Source organism: Astatotilapia calliptera, chromosome 3, assembly GCF_900246225.1.
Source record: "Astatotilapia calliptera chromosome 3, fAstCal1.2, whole genome shotgun sequence".
Classification (NCBI taxonomy): domain Eukaryota; kingdom Metazoa; phylum Chordata; class Actinopteri; order Cichliformes; family Cichlidae; genus Astatotilapia; species Astatotilapia calliptera.
Genome location: NC_039304.1, coordinates 47,587,279 through 47,604,681, shown reverse-complemented (window position 1 = coordinate 47,604,681; position 17,403 = coordinate 47,587,279). Strand labels below are relative to the sequence as shown.

Below are 17,403 nucleotides of genomic sequence, written 5' to 3'. Positions count from 1 at the left end.
ATAAAACACTTCTTTGTCTTCATGGTGAAGTCCTGAGTGTGGTACTACATTTCCATGGAAGAGGAGCATTAAATGCTACCAAATACATTTCTGTATATCCAATCCTTAATCCAAATAAACAGAGTAAAGGGAAAATTTAACTACTTTTGGAAGTTTGTTTTACAGCCACTGAATGGAGTTCCTGCTGTTTTATGTATGTGGCTACAGTTTAACTCATTTTGGGATTCATTTATTTTTCACAATAAACACAAGTGTGTATCAGCCAGAACCAAACCAGCCAAACTTTCCATTTGACTTTCTTTATTAAACCCAAAGAACTACTCAAGGAAAATATCCGACACAATGTAGAGCACTATGTCTGGATAAAACCAAACGCAGGATATCATCACAAATACATCATACTGTACTGTCCACAGTGGTGGAGGGGTGATGATTTTTGGCTTGTTTTGCAGTGACGGGAACGGGTCACCTGAAAGTAATTGAGGCTATCACAAACTTCTCTGTATATTAATATACTCTAGACTAGAGTCATAAATGAGCATCAGCGCCTAGACCTCAACCTGAATGATGCTGTGGTGGGCATAAATTAATGGGTGCAAACCTCACTACATAAACTGATTCCAGTAAATAAATAGATAGATAGATAGATAGATAGATAGATAGATAGATAGATAGATAGATAGATAGATAGATAGATAGATAGATAGATAGATAGATAGATAGATAGATAGATAGATAGATAGATAGATAGATAGATAGATAGATAGATAGAAGAGCTCTATTAGACACACTGAATGACTACAATGTCTTTCTTGCTGCTGTTACAACCAAATTTCCCTTTGTGGGACAATCAAAGGATTATTCTATTCTATTCCATTGTATTCTATTCTACTCTGTTCTGTTCTATTCTATTCTACAAAAGCATAAAGAATAAAAATATTTTTTTTAACGTGTGGTGGGGCCCAGTTAGAGACCAGCAGCTGGACGTCAGTGGCTGGACTGGTTGACAACTTCAGTGAAGAGTAGACAACGTCTGGCTCCGGTTTAAAGTCTGAACACAAACATATACAGTTAAAAAAAACAAAAAAAAACCCAACAGGAAACATGATTACAAGCTTTGTAGTTCAATCAAGACCTTGATGCCTCTCTTATTTACATTTGCATTTGAAGTGTGAACTGGGTCAGAGCTCTGAGCTTCAATCGTGTGTTGTTCTTTTTTTTTTAAGCTTAGCTAAGCATTATTGCTGGAAACAGGGTGAGTTACCTGGCCCTTCTTGTTCTGATAGTTTTTTGTCCATAACTGTCATTTTTAGTTTTCACTGCTGAGTAGACTGCATCTGAATCCGTCTCTGCAGAAGTAAACAATCAGAATTATGTGAAATTACAACAGGTATAACAACTGCACAACTTTTATACTATAGCAGAGCTGTGGGAAACTTTCTACCCTAATTTTGCATCATGAAGAGAATAAGCGACAACTTTAAAAAACCACAGCAGCATTTCATAGTTTTTTTTTAATCTTAATGCCACTGCTATGAAAAAAAAAAAAAGATTGGCCACATGAAGCTGAGGGGCGTTTCTGTGAAAAAGAAAAGCGGACGACCACAAAGCTGCTCCTGCCTTCAGTACAGATTGACTTGCTTCACCTCAGCACAAAGCAAACACTTTCTCACAGTATAACCATTATTACTGTCCAAACTAGGACAAACTGCAGTGAGAAGCAGCTTCAGACTACAGTTAACTGGAATCATCAACATGTGCTCAACGTGTCAGGATGGTACAGAAACTACTAAATTATCAACGTTATAGACGTCAGATTCGTTATAGAGACTGGGAAATGCTTTTAAATTAATTTTAAAATGAACAGTCCTGTGTTGAAACACCTGCAGCTGAAGTGTTTCTTTCTATCAGAAACAGGATGCTGGACGACTGCAGAGCTGTTAGCTTCAGTTAACCACAGACCACAAACACACAGTCCAGCTCACAGTGAACAACACTCACAGTGTGACACTTAAGGCAATTAGAACTGACTAAGCTGACCTATTTTCAGACAAAGGAAACAAGTTCATAACTACACTTAGCAAGTTTTGTTTGCTTGTTTTACTGTTACAACAGTCCACATTTTTACACTTCTGAACTTCCCTCATATGTTCCATAATGTTCCCATAATCATATCATCAAAGTCAGCAACAGTGCTAATCTTCTTCTACCTTCATATTCAACTGTGTGCCTGATACATTTGAAGAGGAAAAAATCAGAGATGTTATTCATCGTCCAAACTATGATCAAAACACACATTCTCAAACATTTCCAGTTCCTTAATTAAACATAAATTTGTTCACATTGTAAAGCTGCATGACAGTCCTTCTAAAAGGAAATCTACCCACTCAGTGGCCTTCCTGGCAATGCCTCCTAACAGATATTTGGGCAGTTTTATTAAAATCTATGACCAAATAGAAAGGAAATGCCATTTAAGCCACAAGGTCACCAGCATGTGAGAAACTGTGTGTGTAAAATCACAAGTCGAATCTGATGAAACCTGCTTAAAAACTTCCTATATTGGAAGACGAGCCCACTACCTCGGATTTCTCTGATTGGCGCTTGTTGATTTTTTGATATGTTGATTATACTGCACATGATGTCAGTAAGGATGTCATCTTCTCCAGTTTTTTCTTGATCTGCTGAAATGATTCAAAATGATCAATAATATAAATTAAAATATGTAAACAGAGATTGCATTTAAGAAAGTTGTTACTGTGATCATCATGAATGCGAACTTTATTCTACCAAATAAACTCAGACATGGAAAATCAGAAAGTCTCACCTTCAGGTTTCCTGTGAACACATCGTTTCACCAGCAGAACCAATAACACCAGTAGAACCACAACACACACTGATCCAACAGATGGCAACACAGAGAGAACAGGAGGAGAGAGTGATCGAGGAGGTGTGGATGTAGGTGGAGGTGTGGTGGTGTTTCTCTCTAAAATAAAGCAAACACAGTCATTAATTGTCGTCACATTGTGAATGTTGAAACCTGCAGAAACACAGACAGGTGAGTGTGTCACCTGTGACAGTGATCCAGCTGGATGGAGACTCTCCATGACCGCTGATGTCACACTTGTAGAGGCCTTCATCAGACCTGGAAACATGCTGGATGGTCATGTGACCTGTAGGCTGCTTCTTGATGAGGGAGCCATCTTTATAGAAAGCAGCTGGGAGGTTGGAGGGAGTGGTCTTTGTTTTACAGAGCAGAGTGACGTCATCTCCCTCCATCACAGGGAGGACAGGACTCTGCAGGATCACTGATCCACCTCAACACAGAGACAAACTACAGCATTTCATCCATTTACACACAGCTTCATCAACACTAACTCCACACACTCAGCTTACCAGTGACTGTGATAGAGATCATCTTGTTACTTGCTTTATTTTTGGATTCACACCAGTAAAGTCCACTGTCAGATGTTGAAATGGAGCTGATGTTACAGGAAGAACCAGCTGGTGTTCCCCATTCCGTTCCACAAAGAGTGATCATAGTTGTTGTTGTGCTTCTTTTCACAGTCCATCCAGCAGAGCTGTCGTCCTCCTCACAGCTCAGAGACACAAAATCTCCTTTAAAAAACTGAGAGCTGCTGGGACTTACAGTCAGACGAGCTGTGAGGGTTAAAATAACAAAACAAACAAACAAACAAACAAAAAAACTGATATATTTTTGTTAGAACTGCAAAGATGAACCCAATCAGGTCATATCAGTGAGCATTTCTCAGGTTTAAACTGTGACAGAAGAAGGTTACTGACCTTGGTTTGTTGTGCAGCTCAGCACTGAGATCAGAACTAAAGAGAAATGACACTCAGGTTGATTTGAGGTGAACATAAAGAACAACTCCACACAAACAGCTGACAAACACACAAACTCTTATCTCCGATATATGTGCTCATTTTCAGCTAAAGCTAAAAAAATCCAAAACAAAACAAAAAGGAAAAACAGCAGATCAATTTGGACTTCATGCACTTCTACTCTAATATGTATCTCAAAAAACAGCTTGTAGTACAATCTACAGGGTGGGCCATTTATATGGATACACCGTAACATGGGAATGGTTGGTGATATTAAAGTCCTGTTTGTGGCACATTAGTATATGTGAAGGGGCAAACTCCTCAAGATGGGTGGTGACCATGGTGGCCATTCAGAAGTCAGCCATCATGGATACAACTTTTGTTTTTTCAATAGGAAGAGGGCCATGTGACACATCAAACTTATTGGTAATGTCACGTCACGTTCTGGGTGGTAACCTGCATGTGCGGCCATATTGGAGGCACTCGGAGGTAACCACTGCAATGGATCAATGTCCGAAACCACAGAAAAGCTCCTCAAAATGCGTTATAGATGCAAAGGTATACAGGGAAGGACTTGGTCCACAGGTAAGGGCACGATATTTGGAAAAGTTAGGTTTTATTTGTGTGCAGATCCAAACGAGTTGGCTCCTTCATCTTGGATCAATGACGAGCCGGAGAGTCTTCCATCTATTGCGTATCTTGATATCAACTACCTGGTTTTCTTGCCCAGAAGACAGCAGACCTCAAATCTTATAAAAGTTTGGAGGCCTATAACCAGATGGTGTGTGGATGGGTGAGGGAGATGCAGTATCAAGTCATCAGTGACAGATGTGTTGTGAATGCCAAAGTAAGTAACGCAATAACATCTTTAATCAGCCAAACCTTAACTGTATGATATCATCCCTTACCAAAAAGTAGCATACTTCGAGTATATTTTATTAAGTATGCTTAACTATAGGAAAGAAATGAGTGGAACAAATTCGGATGTTGTCCAGATTTTTGCCTTGTAGATCCTGGTTTAGCTTCGCTAACCACAACCGCCTCTTTTCCTCTGATAACTTTCGGCATTATTCTCCATGATTTGTAATAACTTTTGGCTGTCTATAAAACTGCACATATTTTTCACATATCAAACGATCACTATGGCATTACTGAGAGTTGAAAAACTGTCTAAAGTCTTTCATCTTTAATAAAATGATCAGCGTTCTGCTCTACCTGTTTGTAGGGTTACTGAAGTTGGGCTAGCTGGTATATAATGATGTGCTACGTGACCGCTAGCGACACAGCTATGTTAGCATAATATAAACAAGCTAACTTTTTTTCCACTCGATAAAAGTTACCGTGAGTGTTCTCGGTGGTCAGGAACAAATGTAATCGCATGGCAGGATGCTGTAAAAGGACCAAACTTCAGCCAGGAGAACAACTGAGATAATCCATCCACAATACGAGGTTAGTCATTCATATACTGCTGCATGGGCTGGGCTGTAGTTACATCCTAAGGTTTTAAAAACTGAGCTTAAATAAATGATTAGTGGTAATAAAAGCCGAGGGAGGTCAACAGTGATCACTGACTGTTTTAGGAGCTTTTTGAGATCAAATAGAAGAAAATACATAACATTAAACATGTTAACAACACAAAAGCCATATTAAACGCAGACTACTTTAGACCCGGAAGTAGGATTCGTCGCGTCATCACTGAACAACCGGATAGGTGTTGACCGCTACTAAAGGTAAAGGCTAAGTTTTCACCCACTAGAGGGTGCTAACGTACCTCGTCATGTTTAGGCAGCGATGCAATAATTTACAAGTTTCACTGTTATATGTTATGTAAGTTCAAGATAATTAATTTGTGATTAATGAATAAGGCAAAGGTGTGTTAAAGGTAACACACTGATTTACTAATGGTCTTACGGGGTGTTCACATACACAGCTGTTTAATAAAAGTATTGTGAACCATCAGTTTGAGAGACCATCTTTTCAACCGGGGATGCTACACACGTATCTAAACAGCATCTCCTAAAAATGATCATTGAAATAATAAACATTTGACTAAACTTTTAGTATATGCAAAACATCCATTACTCTTAAATAACCCTGTAAAGTCATGTGTCCACTGTGCAGCTGTGTTGATATAATGAGTGAATGATTTGATCTTTTCACTGCCTGCTGTGTTTCCTCGACTCCTGAGCAAAGATAAAGAGTCAGTTCAGACCTGCAGTTGGTCCTCGTGGTGTTTTGAACTTGAATTCAGCCTGATTTGTTTTTCATGTCTTCTCCTCCATCATCAGTTATCAGGAGAGCAGACAGTCAAAGTACAAGAATTCAAACAAACACAGAGATTCTACTTACAGAGCAGACACAGCACAGATGTTTCCTTCATCGTCCTTCTCACTCATTTGAGCTTTTTTCATTTCTCTCACTGACACCAAGTAAAGCCCGCCCCCTTCCTCTGAGCACCAGCTTTCTATTGGTTCAAATATAGTGGTGGGAGACTACGAATAATTTTAATTCATCAAGTGAATTAAACACAATAACTATGCGCATTATTTCTTAATTTTTCTGAAGTAAAACATTTGTCAGTTCACACATATGAAAAGAAACATGGCAGAAAATCTCCTCTGCTCTCAGTGATCTGTAGTTTGGTTGATGAAAAAATCCATTTCCATGCAGTGGACGTCCCCCTCAGTGAGAGAGGCAGATATGAGCTGAAACACAGGAATCAAACCAGGGACGCTGCTGTTATGGAGCTGAACTGGAACCATTCAGACACTGAGGCCCTCTGAACACATTTTAATTACAGCTGTGCAGAGACACACTGATGACTGACTGGAACACTATGATTCACATTTTACATGAACACCATCCTCAAACATGTTCATATATGACCACTAGAGGGAGATGTTGGACTTTAAATACGGTACTAACATGGATACTGGCAGATCATTAATGCTTCCATACTCAAAAATACATTTTAACAGCGACAGTCCACAATATCAGATGAGTTTGTACAAGTGACATGATAACATCATGATAAATCATGATGACATGATTTAGTGTGGCATGATTTGTAAACATGACTAAATTGGCATGATTTTGATTATTTCTCATTTCTAATATTTTTAAGTGGCAAGGTTGATGTTTGTTTTCTTAAGACTGATTAAAATTCAGATTATTCTATTTCAGTTTTTCTTTAATTATGATTTTATTTTATTTTTTTAATTCTAAGCACCAAACACTGTAAACAAATTAGAGTAAAAAAATAAGAACATTATAAAGCATAAAATAATACAAAAAAACATTTAAGATATAGACTGAATTACAATGAGCACAAGTATCACCATCATCTTTTTTAATAAAGTCTTTAAAGCAACCACAGCTGGCGCAAAGTGCTATAGATCGGAACTAAATAATAAAAATAACATTTGATTTAATTGAAAGCAAATAAAAGAAAACTAAAATAATTAATTAAATAACACATTTAAATACAAGAGACACTAAGTCTCACTGAGGTCAAAGGCCAAAGGCGTGTTTTAATAGTGGACAGAGATGGGACCTCTCTAAACTCAGGAGCCACGATAGAGAAGGCCCTGTCCCCTCTGAGCTTCCTCCCAGATCTCGGTACTCCAACTAAGCAAGTAAGAGACCAACAGGGTGTGTAGGGATGAAGAAGCTCAGAGAGGTAAGGTGGGGTAAGATTGGGAAAACATTTAAAAACAAACATACACATTTTAAAAGAAACAGACACATATCAACACAGCAACACATGTTCAGTCATTAAAATACAATTTATATTCACAGTTAAGACTTTAAAACACTGTAAAAAGAAACCCAATAAACAGATAAAAATGCATATTGGGTTGGGCGGTGAATCAGGAACTTCAGCTTTAATTTCATTAACATTAACAATAAAATGCATATTAGAAGTAAATATATTGACAAATCCAGACATGTGCAAATACATGTAAGCAGTGCTTAAAAAATGTAATGAATAAAAGCTGCCTAGCTTTTCTTTAAAATGAGAAAACTCTAATAAATATTTAGTAACAATTGCAAGCGACTCAGTTCACAGTTAAAAAGCTCTGAGACATTTTAAATACACTGCTGTTCAACAGGAAGGACGTGTGAATCCTATTTGTGGGGTTTTCTTCTGTAGATCAGAAAACTGACCACAATAAAGACAGTGGAACCAAGTAGACAAAGTATCAGTGGGACAAATCTGCCTCCTCCTGTCTGACCTGCAGGTGAAAAACAGGTGTCAGCTGTCAGGTAGGTGATGAGTGAAGAACAGAACAGAATCCATTTCCTCTTCAAACTGCTGTCAGACATTATCTACTGCACTCTGATCACATCACTCAGACCAGCTGCTTTCTACAAAGTCTCATCAACAACATCTTTAGAAACAAACATCAACAAGCAGGAAGCAGCTTCACCTCTGATCACACACACACACAAATCTACTCACTCACCTGGAGGATCAACATGAAGGTTGATGTTGTTGATGGATTCCCACAAGCGTGTTTCTCTCATGAAGACACGACACTTGTATGTTCCAGTGTCGTTAATCATCACATCCTTCACAATCAAAGACCAGTTTCCATCCTTCATCTGTCTGTTCTGCAGATCCACCCGGTTCTTAAAAGATGGATGCTGCTCATCTGGATCAAACTGCTCGTCTCGGTACGTTAGGACATATTCTTCTCCCAGGTCAGCTCTGCTCCACTCTAAAACAATGATGCGGATGTCCTTGTTTGGAGCTCGACATGGCAGAATGACGTTCTGTCCAGACTTAGATGTTATGTTTTTCTGGTCTGAAAGAGGAAACACAAAGCAAAGAGAATGAAGTAAGTGTTCACCTCTACATCAGCCAATCACTGTGAGGATCAGGGACCACTGAGATGTATATGTTTTGATTGGCACATAAATGTAATATAAAATTTTCCATTCTAGTTTTCCTGTTTTATTACCCCTACTCTATCTCTCCTCTTTTCTACATCATTCTGGAAGAGCTTGAATCCACCTCCGGTGCACCTGGTCTTGCTTCCTTTCCATTTGGTTTGCTGCACATATATATATCTACTTTCTCTCCATTATATGAACCACCTCTCTCCCGTTACACAGTCCCTACATTAAAGTCCCTGCTCTCACCACCAAACTCCTGCTTTTCCTTCTACCTGCCATCTGGGGGCCTTTGTCTTTTAAAGAGCAAGAGAGAGTGAGAGAGCAGAAACTGAACAAATGGGAAAATGGCAAAGTTAGATGGAAAGAGAAAAAACTGTAAGGGTTTACAAATATACGGAGATAAGATAACCCTTTATTAGTCCCACACATGGGAAATTTGTTAAATAAAAAATGCAAGATAATTTAAAGATATATTTCATGGATGTTTTGTGTGCTTTCCAGTAACACCTTTGCACGGGGACATTCTAAATTGAACACATTGACTGATCTGAATGGTAACAGGATTCAAAGCACTCCAAACATGGCTTGAACAGAACGGCTGCCAATGAAATCTATATCTCCAGCCCTGGAGCAGATGTACCCTGTGTTGAGTCTGCACAATAAGAGGAGGGCTTGCATGAAAACTTTACCTTAAGCTGCTCCCCTATCAGTTTGCTTCTCGTCCAGGTGTATGGAGAGGCAGTGTGATTTTTGACTGCTTGATGATATAGTGGACTGTCTCCAAGTACTTTCAAGTCATTTGTAAATGTCACAACTTCATTTTATCATGTGCCATTTGTTGTGCGCTCGTCTTATTTATATTTCTTGTACAGTAGTCGGTTAAATATCGTTGTAGATGTACAATGGGAATTAAAGTCTATTCTGTTCTATTCTCTGTAGTTAAGTGACTGAATCAATGCTGTGCATGTTTTCCCTCTTATCTGTTTCACTACAAATAATTGTTCAAAATACTTTGGAAAATTCTGAAAAACATGACTGACTGTTAACCTGTAGGTTTAATAACTAAAGGGTTCACCTTAACCTGGAAGAGAAATCTGTGAATTGGTTAATTTAATTTTAATTGTAGGCTCTGCACTTAAATATTGATCCTAGAATCAATGATAAGTTAGTTAGATGTCAGTACATAAAAGAAAAGAATACAAAGTGGTTTAAATCAAAGGTGTAGTGAAAGGCAAGTGGTGACGCACTCTCCAAGCAACTAATATGCTGTTATACTGATATTAGATTAATCAGAGTTAGAGACAGACGTTTTCAGGGAACACTTTGTCATTTTTTAAATTTCTTACTTATTAATACTTACAGATACAGATACATTTAACAGGTCAAGTCTCACCTGCACGGACCAAAACAAGGAGGCAGAGCCACAGCTGGGTCCAGCTGAGCAGTACAGATGTTCCAGCGGACATTTCAGATGTAATTCTGAGGTGGTGCTACAGACAACTATTCTGTCTCACTACATGTAAGTTTTCACATAGAGCTGAAAGAGACTGAAAGTCCGTCTAGATGCGTCTCCCTCCCTCAGGATTTGACCCCTCATCTGACTTCTGTCACCACCCGGGACAAGCTGCTGACGTCCCTGCTGATCACGTGATTTTAGGCTAGGGTTGAGAAGAGTCTGGGGACACCCCGGATGGTTGATCATCCGACTAAATTGGCACAAAGAATGTATTTCTTTGTGTGGAGGGGCATCCATAGCATTCCAACAGAAAGGCCATTTCCGCTGTCACATTCCCAACATTTTCCAAGTATGAGTACTCTCCGCTTGTTGTATTGATCGGGATTATGTACTTGTTCCGAGGCTGAAAACAAACGTAAAGGTCACCGCCTACTTACTAGTTGGAGGGATGGGAGACTGCAGAATACAAGCAGCAGAAAGTGATGGGAGATTTCCAGTCCACAAAGAGTTTGTGCACTAATATACACACATGCTACGGTATATAATGTCATCCACAATGTCTTAGGCAAAGACACCATTTTTGTAGGTTTCCCTTTGTTGATCTCCGGAGAGTATTGCAAGTCAATCGATAAATATGTGATTAAGATGAAGTCTTTCAACTTTCATTTCGGGTTTTGCATTATATCTGAATTTTGGTAGCATTTTATAATATGGCACGCAGGCTTAGGGTGTAATTACCCCTAGAATTAAATGGACTTTAATTTACTGATATTTAATGAATAATATCGCACACTGTTTTGTGTATTTTTCCACAGAACCTAATGGAGGCTTACAGCTGTATAACTATTTCTATTCCATGCGTTGTCTTTTATCTTCTGATTTAAGCACGCTTAAAAACTCTGTTTTAAAGTATCTATATAACGTTATTATATCATGTAACTTTACTTTTATATTTTATTCATTCATTCATTCATTCATGAGTGGAACTGCTCTCAGAGCACTTCACTCTGCAGCACTGACAGTTGTGGTCATCTTATTTTCATCGATCTGTCAGTCACTGCTGGATGAAGTACTCAAACCACCAGTAACATGTCCCAGTCAAAACATCTACATATAAGCTCCTGTTGTCTAAACCACTCTGAATCATCAGTACAAAGCTCATCCACTCTTAGTACAAACCACCCTGTTTACCACCATTCCAATCAAAAGAGAAAAGAGGAGCAAACAGAGGTAATAACTGAGTGATTATGACTGAGTTTGACGCTCACAGATCTGCACAGAGACTTTAAGGAACAAGTTCCTTTCCTCTGCAGATTTCACTCAAGTTCACAGCAGCATTCATCTGCAGAGTCCTGAATGCCTCATTTCTACACGAAGACTTTAGTGATTTCTGCTGTTGCACTGAAACAAAGAGTCTCAGTGTGCTGATGACAGTATCTCTATACAGAGTAGAGCTTCTGTTCCATTTCCAGACCTAGTGGTTATGAAATCACAGTCGACTAAAATAAGAACCAGCAATTTGGCGGCTTCAGTTAGCCTTCTGCAGAGCTAACCGAAGCCTCTCTCTCTCTCTCTCTCTCTCTCTGTCTACATATATATATATATATGCATACATACACATGTATATATACACATACACATGTATATATACACATACACATGTATATATAAAAACACCCAGCACGCCCCTGCGGGCGGTTTATCCTTCAAGCTCGGGTCCTCTACCAGAGGCCTGGGAGCTTGAGGGTCCTGCGCAGTATCTTAGCTGTTCCCAGGACTGCGCTCTTCTGGACAGAGATCTCCGATGTTGTTCCCGGGATCTGCTGGAGCCACTCGCCTAGCTTGGGAGTCACCGCACCTAGTGCTCCGATTACCACGGGGACCACCGTTACCTTCATCCTCCACATCCTCTCGAGCTCTTCTCTGAGCCCTTGGTATTTCTCCAGCTTCTCGTGTTCCTTCTTCCTGATATTGCTGTCATTCGGAACCGCTACATCGATCACTACGGCCGTCTTCTTCTGTTTGTCTACCACCACTATGTCCGGTTGGTTAGCCACCACCATTTTGTCCGTCTGTATCTGGAAGTCCCACGGGATCTTAGCTCGGTCATTCTCCACCACCCTTGGGGGCATCTCCCATTTTGACCTCGGGACTTCCAGGTTATACTCGGCACAGATGTTCCTGTACACTATGCCGGCCACTTGGTTATGGCGTTCCATGTATGCCTTGCCTGCTAGCATCTTGCACCCTGCTGTTATGTGCTGGATTGTCTCTGGGGCATCTTTACACAGCCTGCACCTGGGGTCTTGCCTGGTGTGATAGACCCCAGCCTCTATGGATCTTGTACTCAGAGCTTGTTCTTGTGCTGCCATGATTAGTGCCTCTGTGCTGTCTTTCAGTCCAGCTTTGTCCAGCCACTGGTAGGATTTCTGGATATCAGCCACCTCCTCTATCTGCCGGTGGTACATACCGTGCAGGGGCCTGTCCTTCCATGATGGTTCCTCGTCTCCCTCCTCTTTCTTGGGTTTCTGCTGCCTGAGGTATTCACTGAGCACTCGGTCAGGGGCGTGCTGGGTGTTTTTTTTTTTTTTAATATATATATATATATATATGTTTTTCCCTATGTTATTACTGTCCATATGTACATAGCGATGCAGAACTGTACCCCCCCAGCATGTTTACACTGAGTAGGAGATGCTCTGTATCTCATTGTACAACTGTATAGTGACAAGAAAGGCATTCTATTCTATTCTAAAACCCTGCACTCACTTCTTAATTACCTGGAAGCACCTTAAAGACGACCGGTGTTCCAGATCAACTGGCGTTTAGATCAACTGGCGTTGGTCGAACAGATGTGTGGCAGTCTTGCATTTCAGTAGCTCCTACCGACAAACCAGCAAAAAAACGCCAAATGTGTCATCTGTGACACTTGTGAGGTTATCTCAAACACACTCCGTCAGTCTTGATGCTGTTGAACAACAAAATGTTTAAAAATGTGTACCTGGTGATATCCTCATGCGCGACGCGATCGCGAAAACAGCAAACAAGTAACACCACGCTGTTGTTGTTCACAGGACAGCAAGAGTAAACGATCGGGAGACCCTTGTCGTCGTTATCGTTCCACTCGCACGGTTTATTTCACCGAATTCAGCGTTTTTGCTCCACAACTAAAGCGAGCAGTTTGCTCTGTGCACTAACATGGAGTCGAGTCAACCAGCGCCACCTCTGGCCAAGTGCCACAGCCTACAGCCAGATCAACTGGTGACACACATCTGCAGCACGTTTGAATTCGTGTCATGCACATTTGTACCTTTCAATTGTGTGTTTGTGCGTCATGCAAATAAACCTTTGAAATGAATGAAATGATATCATGTATTTATTATCAGCCTACATTTGTACAAAATGCCAAATGACATACACATAGTCATAAGAATCACCATCCTGATATCAACACTTTTGCCCATAAGAAAAATGTCGTGAACAAATATATGACACACCAATATTTCACCAGTGTTGTAACTCACATGTCGCCAGCATAGTCTGCCTGTGTCTCCCCTCTGCAAACGAACATTTCAGAGTTGGATGTGATATACAGTCTGCATAAGTGTGGTCAATCTCATAACGATCCGTAAGGGGATGGCAGCTACGCTGAATGTACAGCAGTCACACAGTGATCAGCAATAAACAGTCCCCAAAACTTGCATATAATCCCCAATGTGGAGCCCATCTACTGACTACCACATAGCAGCTGGACCAGTCCCCAATGCAGGTCAGTCCACTGCTGCCACCTGTGGCCAAGTACCATAGCCTACCACTAGATTAACTTGTGACACACATCTGCACCTGCTGCTATGATCACATTGAGTAAAGGCTGAGTGGCTGCACTCACACGTGGTGCATCTAAATCTACCCACAAATATGTTGAAACATGCAATGCCAGCAATGTGGATTGTCAACACTACAAACAATCAGTAAGCAAAGACTACACGGGTCAATTCCTTCTGTCCATCATCCAGCCAGATATACGTATGACACACATCTGCAGCTGGTCCCATCACCACGTTTGAATATGTTACCTGCACAACACATTTGTAATTGTCAATGTTGTCTTTGCTGTCCCATAAACCATGCAACCACATGAAACACAATTGTGTATCCATTTAAATCCCATCATATACATGAAGTTGTAGACATCACAACTCCTTCTGTTTATGTTATTACCCAACAACAATATGCACTCCACACATAGATCACATAGAAATATGTCATCAGTGTGCTCACAACACACCTTGTCAGAATAGGCTGCCTATGTCTCTACTGTGATTCTGTATATTTCAATTGTGCAACTGGAGTCACATGAGGCAATCGTGTGGTGTTTGCCAGGAACACTGGTAGCCAATATAGGTGATTAAGCAGCACAGCTGGAAAGAATTGGTAGTCATATGCAGTCTATATAAGCCCAGTGAGTACAACCAACATCTGTGGGTTTCGTGAGGTGGTAGCAGTCAGTGAATTTACAGCAGTTAGATAGTGATTAGAAGGCAACTATAGCCAGTGTGGTTGGGAAGAGCTTGTGAGAGAGTGGACTCCTGAAAGTGAGTGACTGAGGTGTGCTAGTTGGTTTGTGTGGTGTGTCTGTTAGTCTGTGTGTTTGTGGTACAGTGGAGTAGGTAGATAGGTGGACAGGTGTAGGTGAGGGAAATGGATCCCAGAATTGTGAGGGAGCTTCTGGAGTTCAAGCTCCACGATCGCTATCCTGAAGGATCAACCAGCAGGGAAAGATATACAATCAAAAGAAGAGCTGAGACCTTCAGGATAAATGGTGAGTACAATGGATAATGTCATGTAAACCATCAGAGTGTAGTATTGTGCGTTAATGTGAACATTCCCTCTTGTCTGTTTGTTCTTGTCTCGCCCCACATGCCCAATGGAGATGGAGACCTGTACTATGTATGCAGGCAGAAGAAGAACAGAACGGAGAACCTGGCAAAAGTGGTCTGCACTGCCAAAGAGGCAAATGACATTTTTGAGGAATTTCATTCCAGCCACTTTGGTGGACACTGTGGATGGGAGAAGACCCACTGTGCCATCATGGCACGCTATTACTGGCCTGGCATGGAGGGTGACATTAAAAAATGGGTGAGCACATTCTGTATGAATGAGCCTCAAACGCATTGTGGAAACCCAAGAACCCCCCCCCCCCCCCCTTTGTTTTTTTTTACATTTGTTTGTTTCTCTGTTGTTCGTATGTCTTGTGTTCGTACCCTGTTGCTCCTAACTAACCCATATAACCTACAGCTCCAAGGCACTTTGCTGATCATTAACATGTAATGTTACTTAATTTGGCAATAGGTTGCTCAGTGCCCACAATGCCAGTGTAAGCAGGCCAATATTAAGGAAAGGAAAGGATACATTCCAATCGAGGTACAGTAACACAGACAGCATATTTGTTACTGTCCAAATACATCAAATGTGACATGTTCTTCTTTACCCCCCTCACAGGTCACAGAGCCCTTTGAGCTCGTTGGAATGGATCTTGTGGGTAAACTGACCTTAACGGATGGTGGTAATCAGTACATTTGTGTGATGGTTGACTATTTCACCAAATGGGCAGAGGCCTACCCACTGAAAAACAAAACTGCAGATGAGGTCACCAGTTGTATTCTGGATTTTTTCTACAAATTTGGTGCACCTAAAAGACTGCTAACAGACCAGGGCTCAGAGTTCTGCAACAAGGTGGGGTATTAGTAGCTCAAGCACATATGTAATGTCAGCTTGGATGACCAATGTGATCACCTTTTCAAGGTCAACTATGGCCTGTGTAAAACCCTGGGCATCCGAAGAAGCCTCTGCTCACCATACCATCCCCAAACCAATGGCTTGGTGGAGAGATTAAATGGCACAATCCAGAGGTACAATACTGTCATTTATATATTGTGCTGTAACTATGTCACAACGATGGCTATTTAGTATATTGTATTCATGCATTGACATTTCAGATCCCTCAATAAACTGGTGAGTGACGAGCCCAAGAACTGGGACAAATTCCTGCAGTCAACCATGTTTGGACTGAGGACAAAAAAGCAGCTGACAACAAAATACAGCCCATATTACCTCATGTTCGGCAGAGAGGCAAGGTATCCATCGGAGATCCCAAAGGCATACAAGGTAAAATGGTGTAATGTACAAGAGAGAAGATGTCTCAATCCTAATCCAGTTACTCAGTCATTGTATTTTGGCAGGTTACAGAAGGCATGGTCACTAAACTCATTTCGAATGAAGACGTGTGTGAGGGCCTAAAATCCCAGGAGGTGGTTTACGCTGACGTAACCAAAAATGTCAAAACCACCCAAGACAAGATCCACAGGGGGAAGGCAGAAAGGGGAGAGGAGGATGGCTTCCAGGTGGGACACATGGTTTTGCGCAAAAATGTGAGGCAGGAACAGAGAAAAGGTGGCAAACTGGATGCTGATATGCTGGGACCCTTGAGGATTGTGAAGCTGGAAGGCAAAAGTGCTGACTTGGTGTCAGGGAAGGGCAAGCGGACTGTGAAGGTCAACGTTGACCAACTGACGCACTACTTCCAGCCTGAGGAGAGGGTCCCAGCAAAGCTAAAGAACCTGTCACCGCCACCCTGCCAGGGGCCATCAGCACCCCCACTGTCACCGCCACCCTGCCAGGGGCCATCAGCACCCCCACTGTCACCGCCACCCTGCCAGGGGCCAGCACTGGTGCAGTCTCGCTGTGACCCCGAAAATGGTGAGTAAGCAGACAATGTACAAATGATATGTCTGACAAGTTCCTGACAATGTTGTCTTCACAGTAATAACCAGAATCTGGGCTGGTGAAAGGGGAAAGGTGCTGTGGTCCAGAATTGGGCCTTACAAGCTATTTGCGGAGAACATTGCAGATTTGGCCCCTGGGAAAGAGTTGGAAAGTGAAGTATGTAGATGTTTTCCACATGAGTGGTCACCTCATTGGACGGGAATGACAATGTACCGTGTGTGCCCCTAGATCATAAATGCATATTTGACACTGGTGGGGCGCCAACACGCTGTATTGATTATGGACTCCTATTTCATGACATCAGTTTGGCAGGGGTCCATGAAAGGTTTCAGGAAGGTGAGTTGGCTTTGACATGTAACCATCCTCATTTACGACTATTCATGATGTAATGCCACGATCTTCACTTTGTAGCTGGATCTGCT

At 41.2% G+C, this 17,403-nt stretch overlaps 1 protein-coding gene across 1 annotated transcript; it reads right to left on the bottom strand.

Annotated features, from left to right (window-relative positions):
* Positions 1-7,561: 7,561 nt before the first annotated feature.
* LOC113010882 (ICOS ligand-like) lies at positions 7,562-10,339 on the bottom strand. Its single transcript, XM_026150148.1, has 3 exons — positions 10,133-10,339; positions 8,307-8,648; positions 7,562-8,075 (listed from the first exon to the last, which is right to left on the bottom strand). The coding sequence occupies exons 1-3, from the start codon at positions 10,203-10,205 to the stop codon at positions 7,969-7,971; spliced, it is 522 nt and encodes a 173-aa protein (XP_026005933.1). The 5' UTR covers positions 10,206-10,339; the 3' UTR covers positions 7,562-7,968.
* Positions 10,340-17,403: the final 7,064 nt, after the last annotated feature.

Coding starts and splice junctions, on each gene's coding strand:
- LOC113010882 (XM_026150148.1), bottom strand. CDS start 10,205: ATGTCCGCTGGAACATCTGTACTGCTCAGCTGGACCCAGCTGTGGCTC. Junction 8,649..10,132: donor CCTTGTTTTGGTCCGTGCAG/GTGAGACTTGAC, acceptor TTCCTCTTTCAG/ACCAGAAAAACATAACATCT. Junction 8,076..8,306: donor CCTTCATGTTGATCCTCCAG/GTGAGTGAGTAG, acceptor TTTCACCTGCAG/GTCAGACAGGAGGAGGCAGA.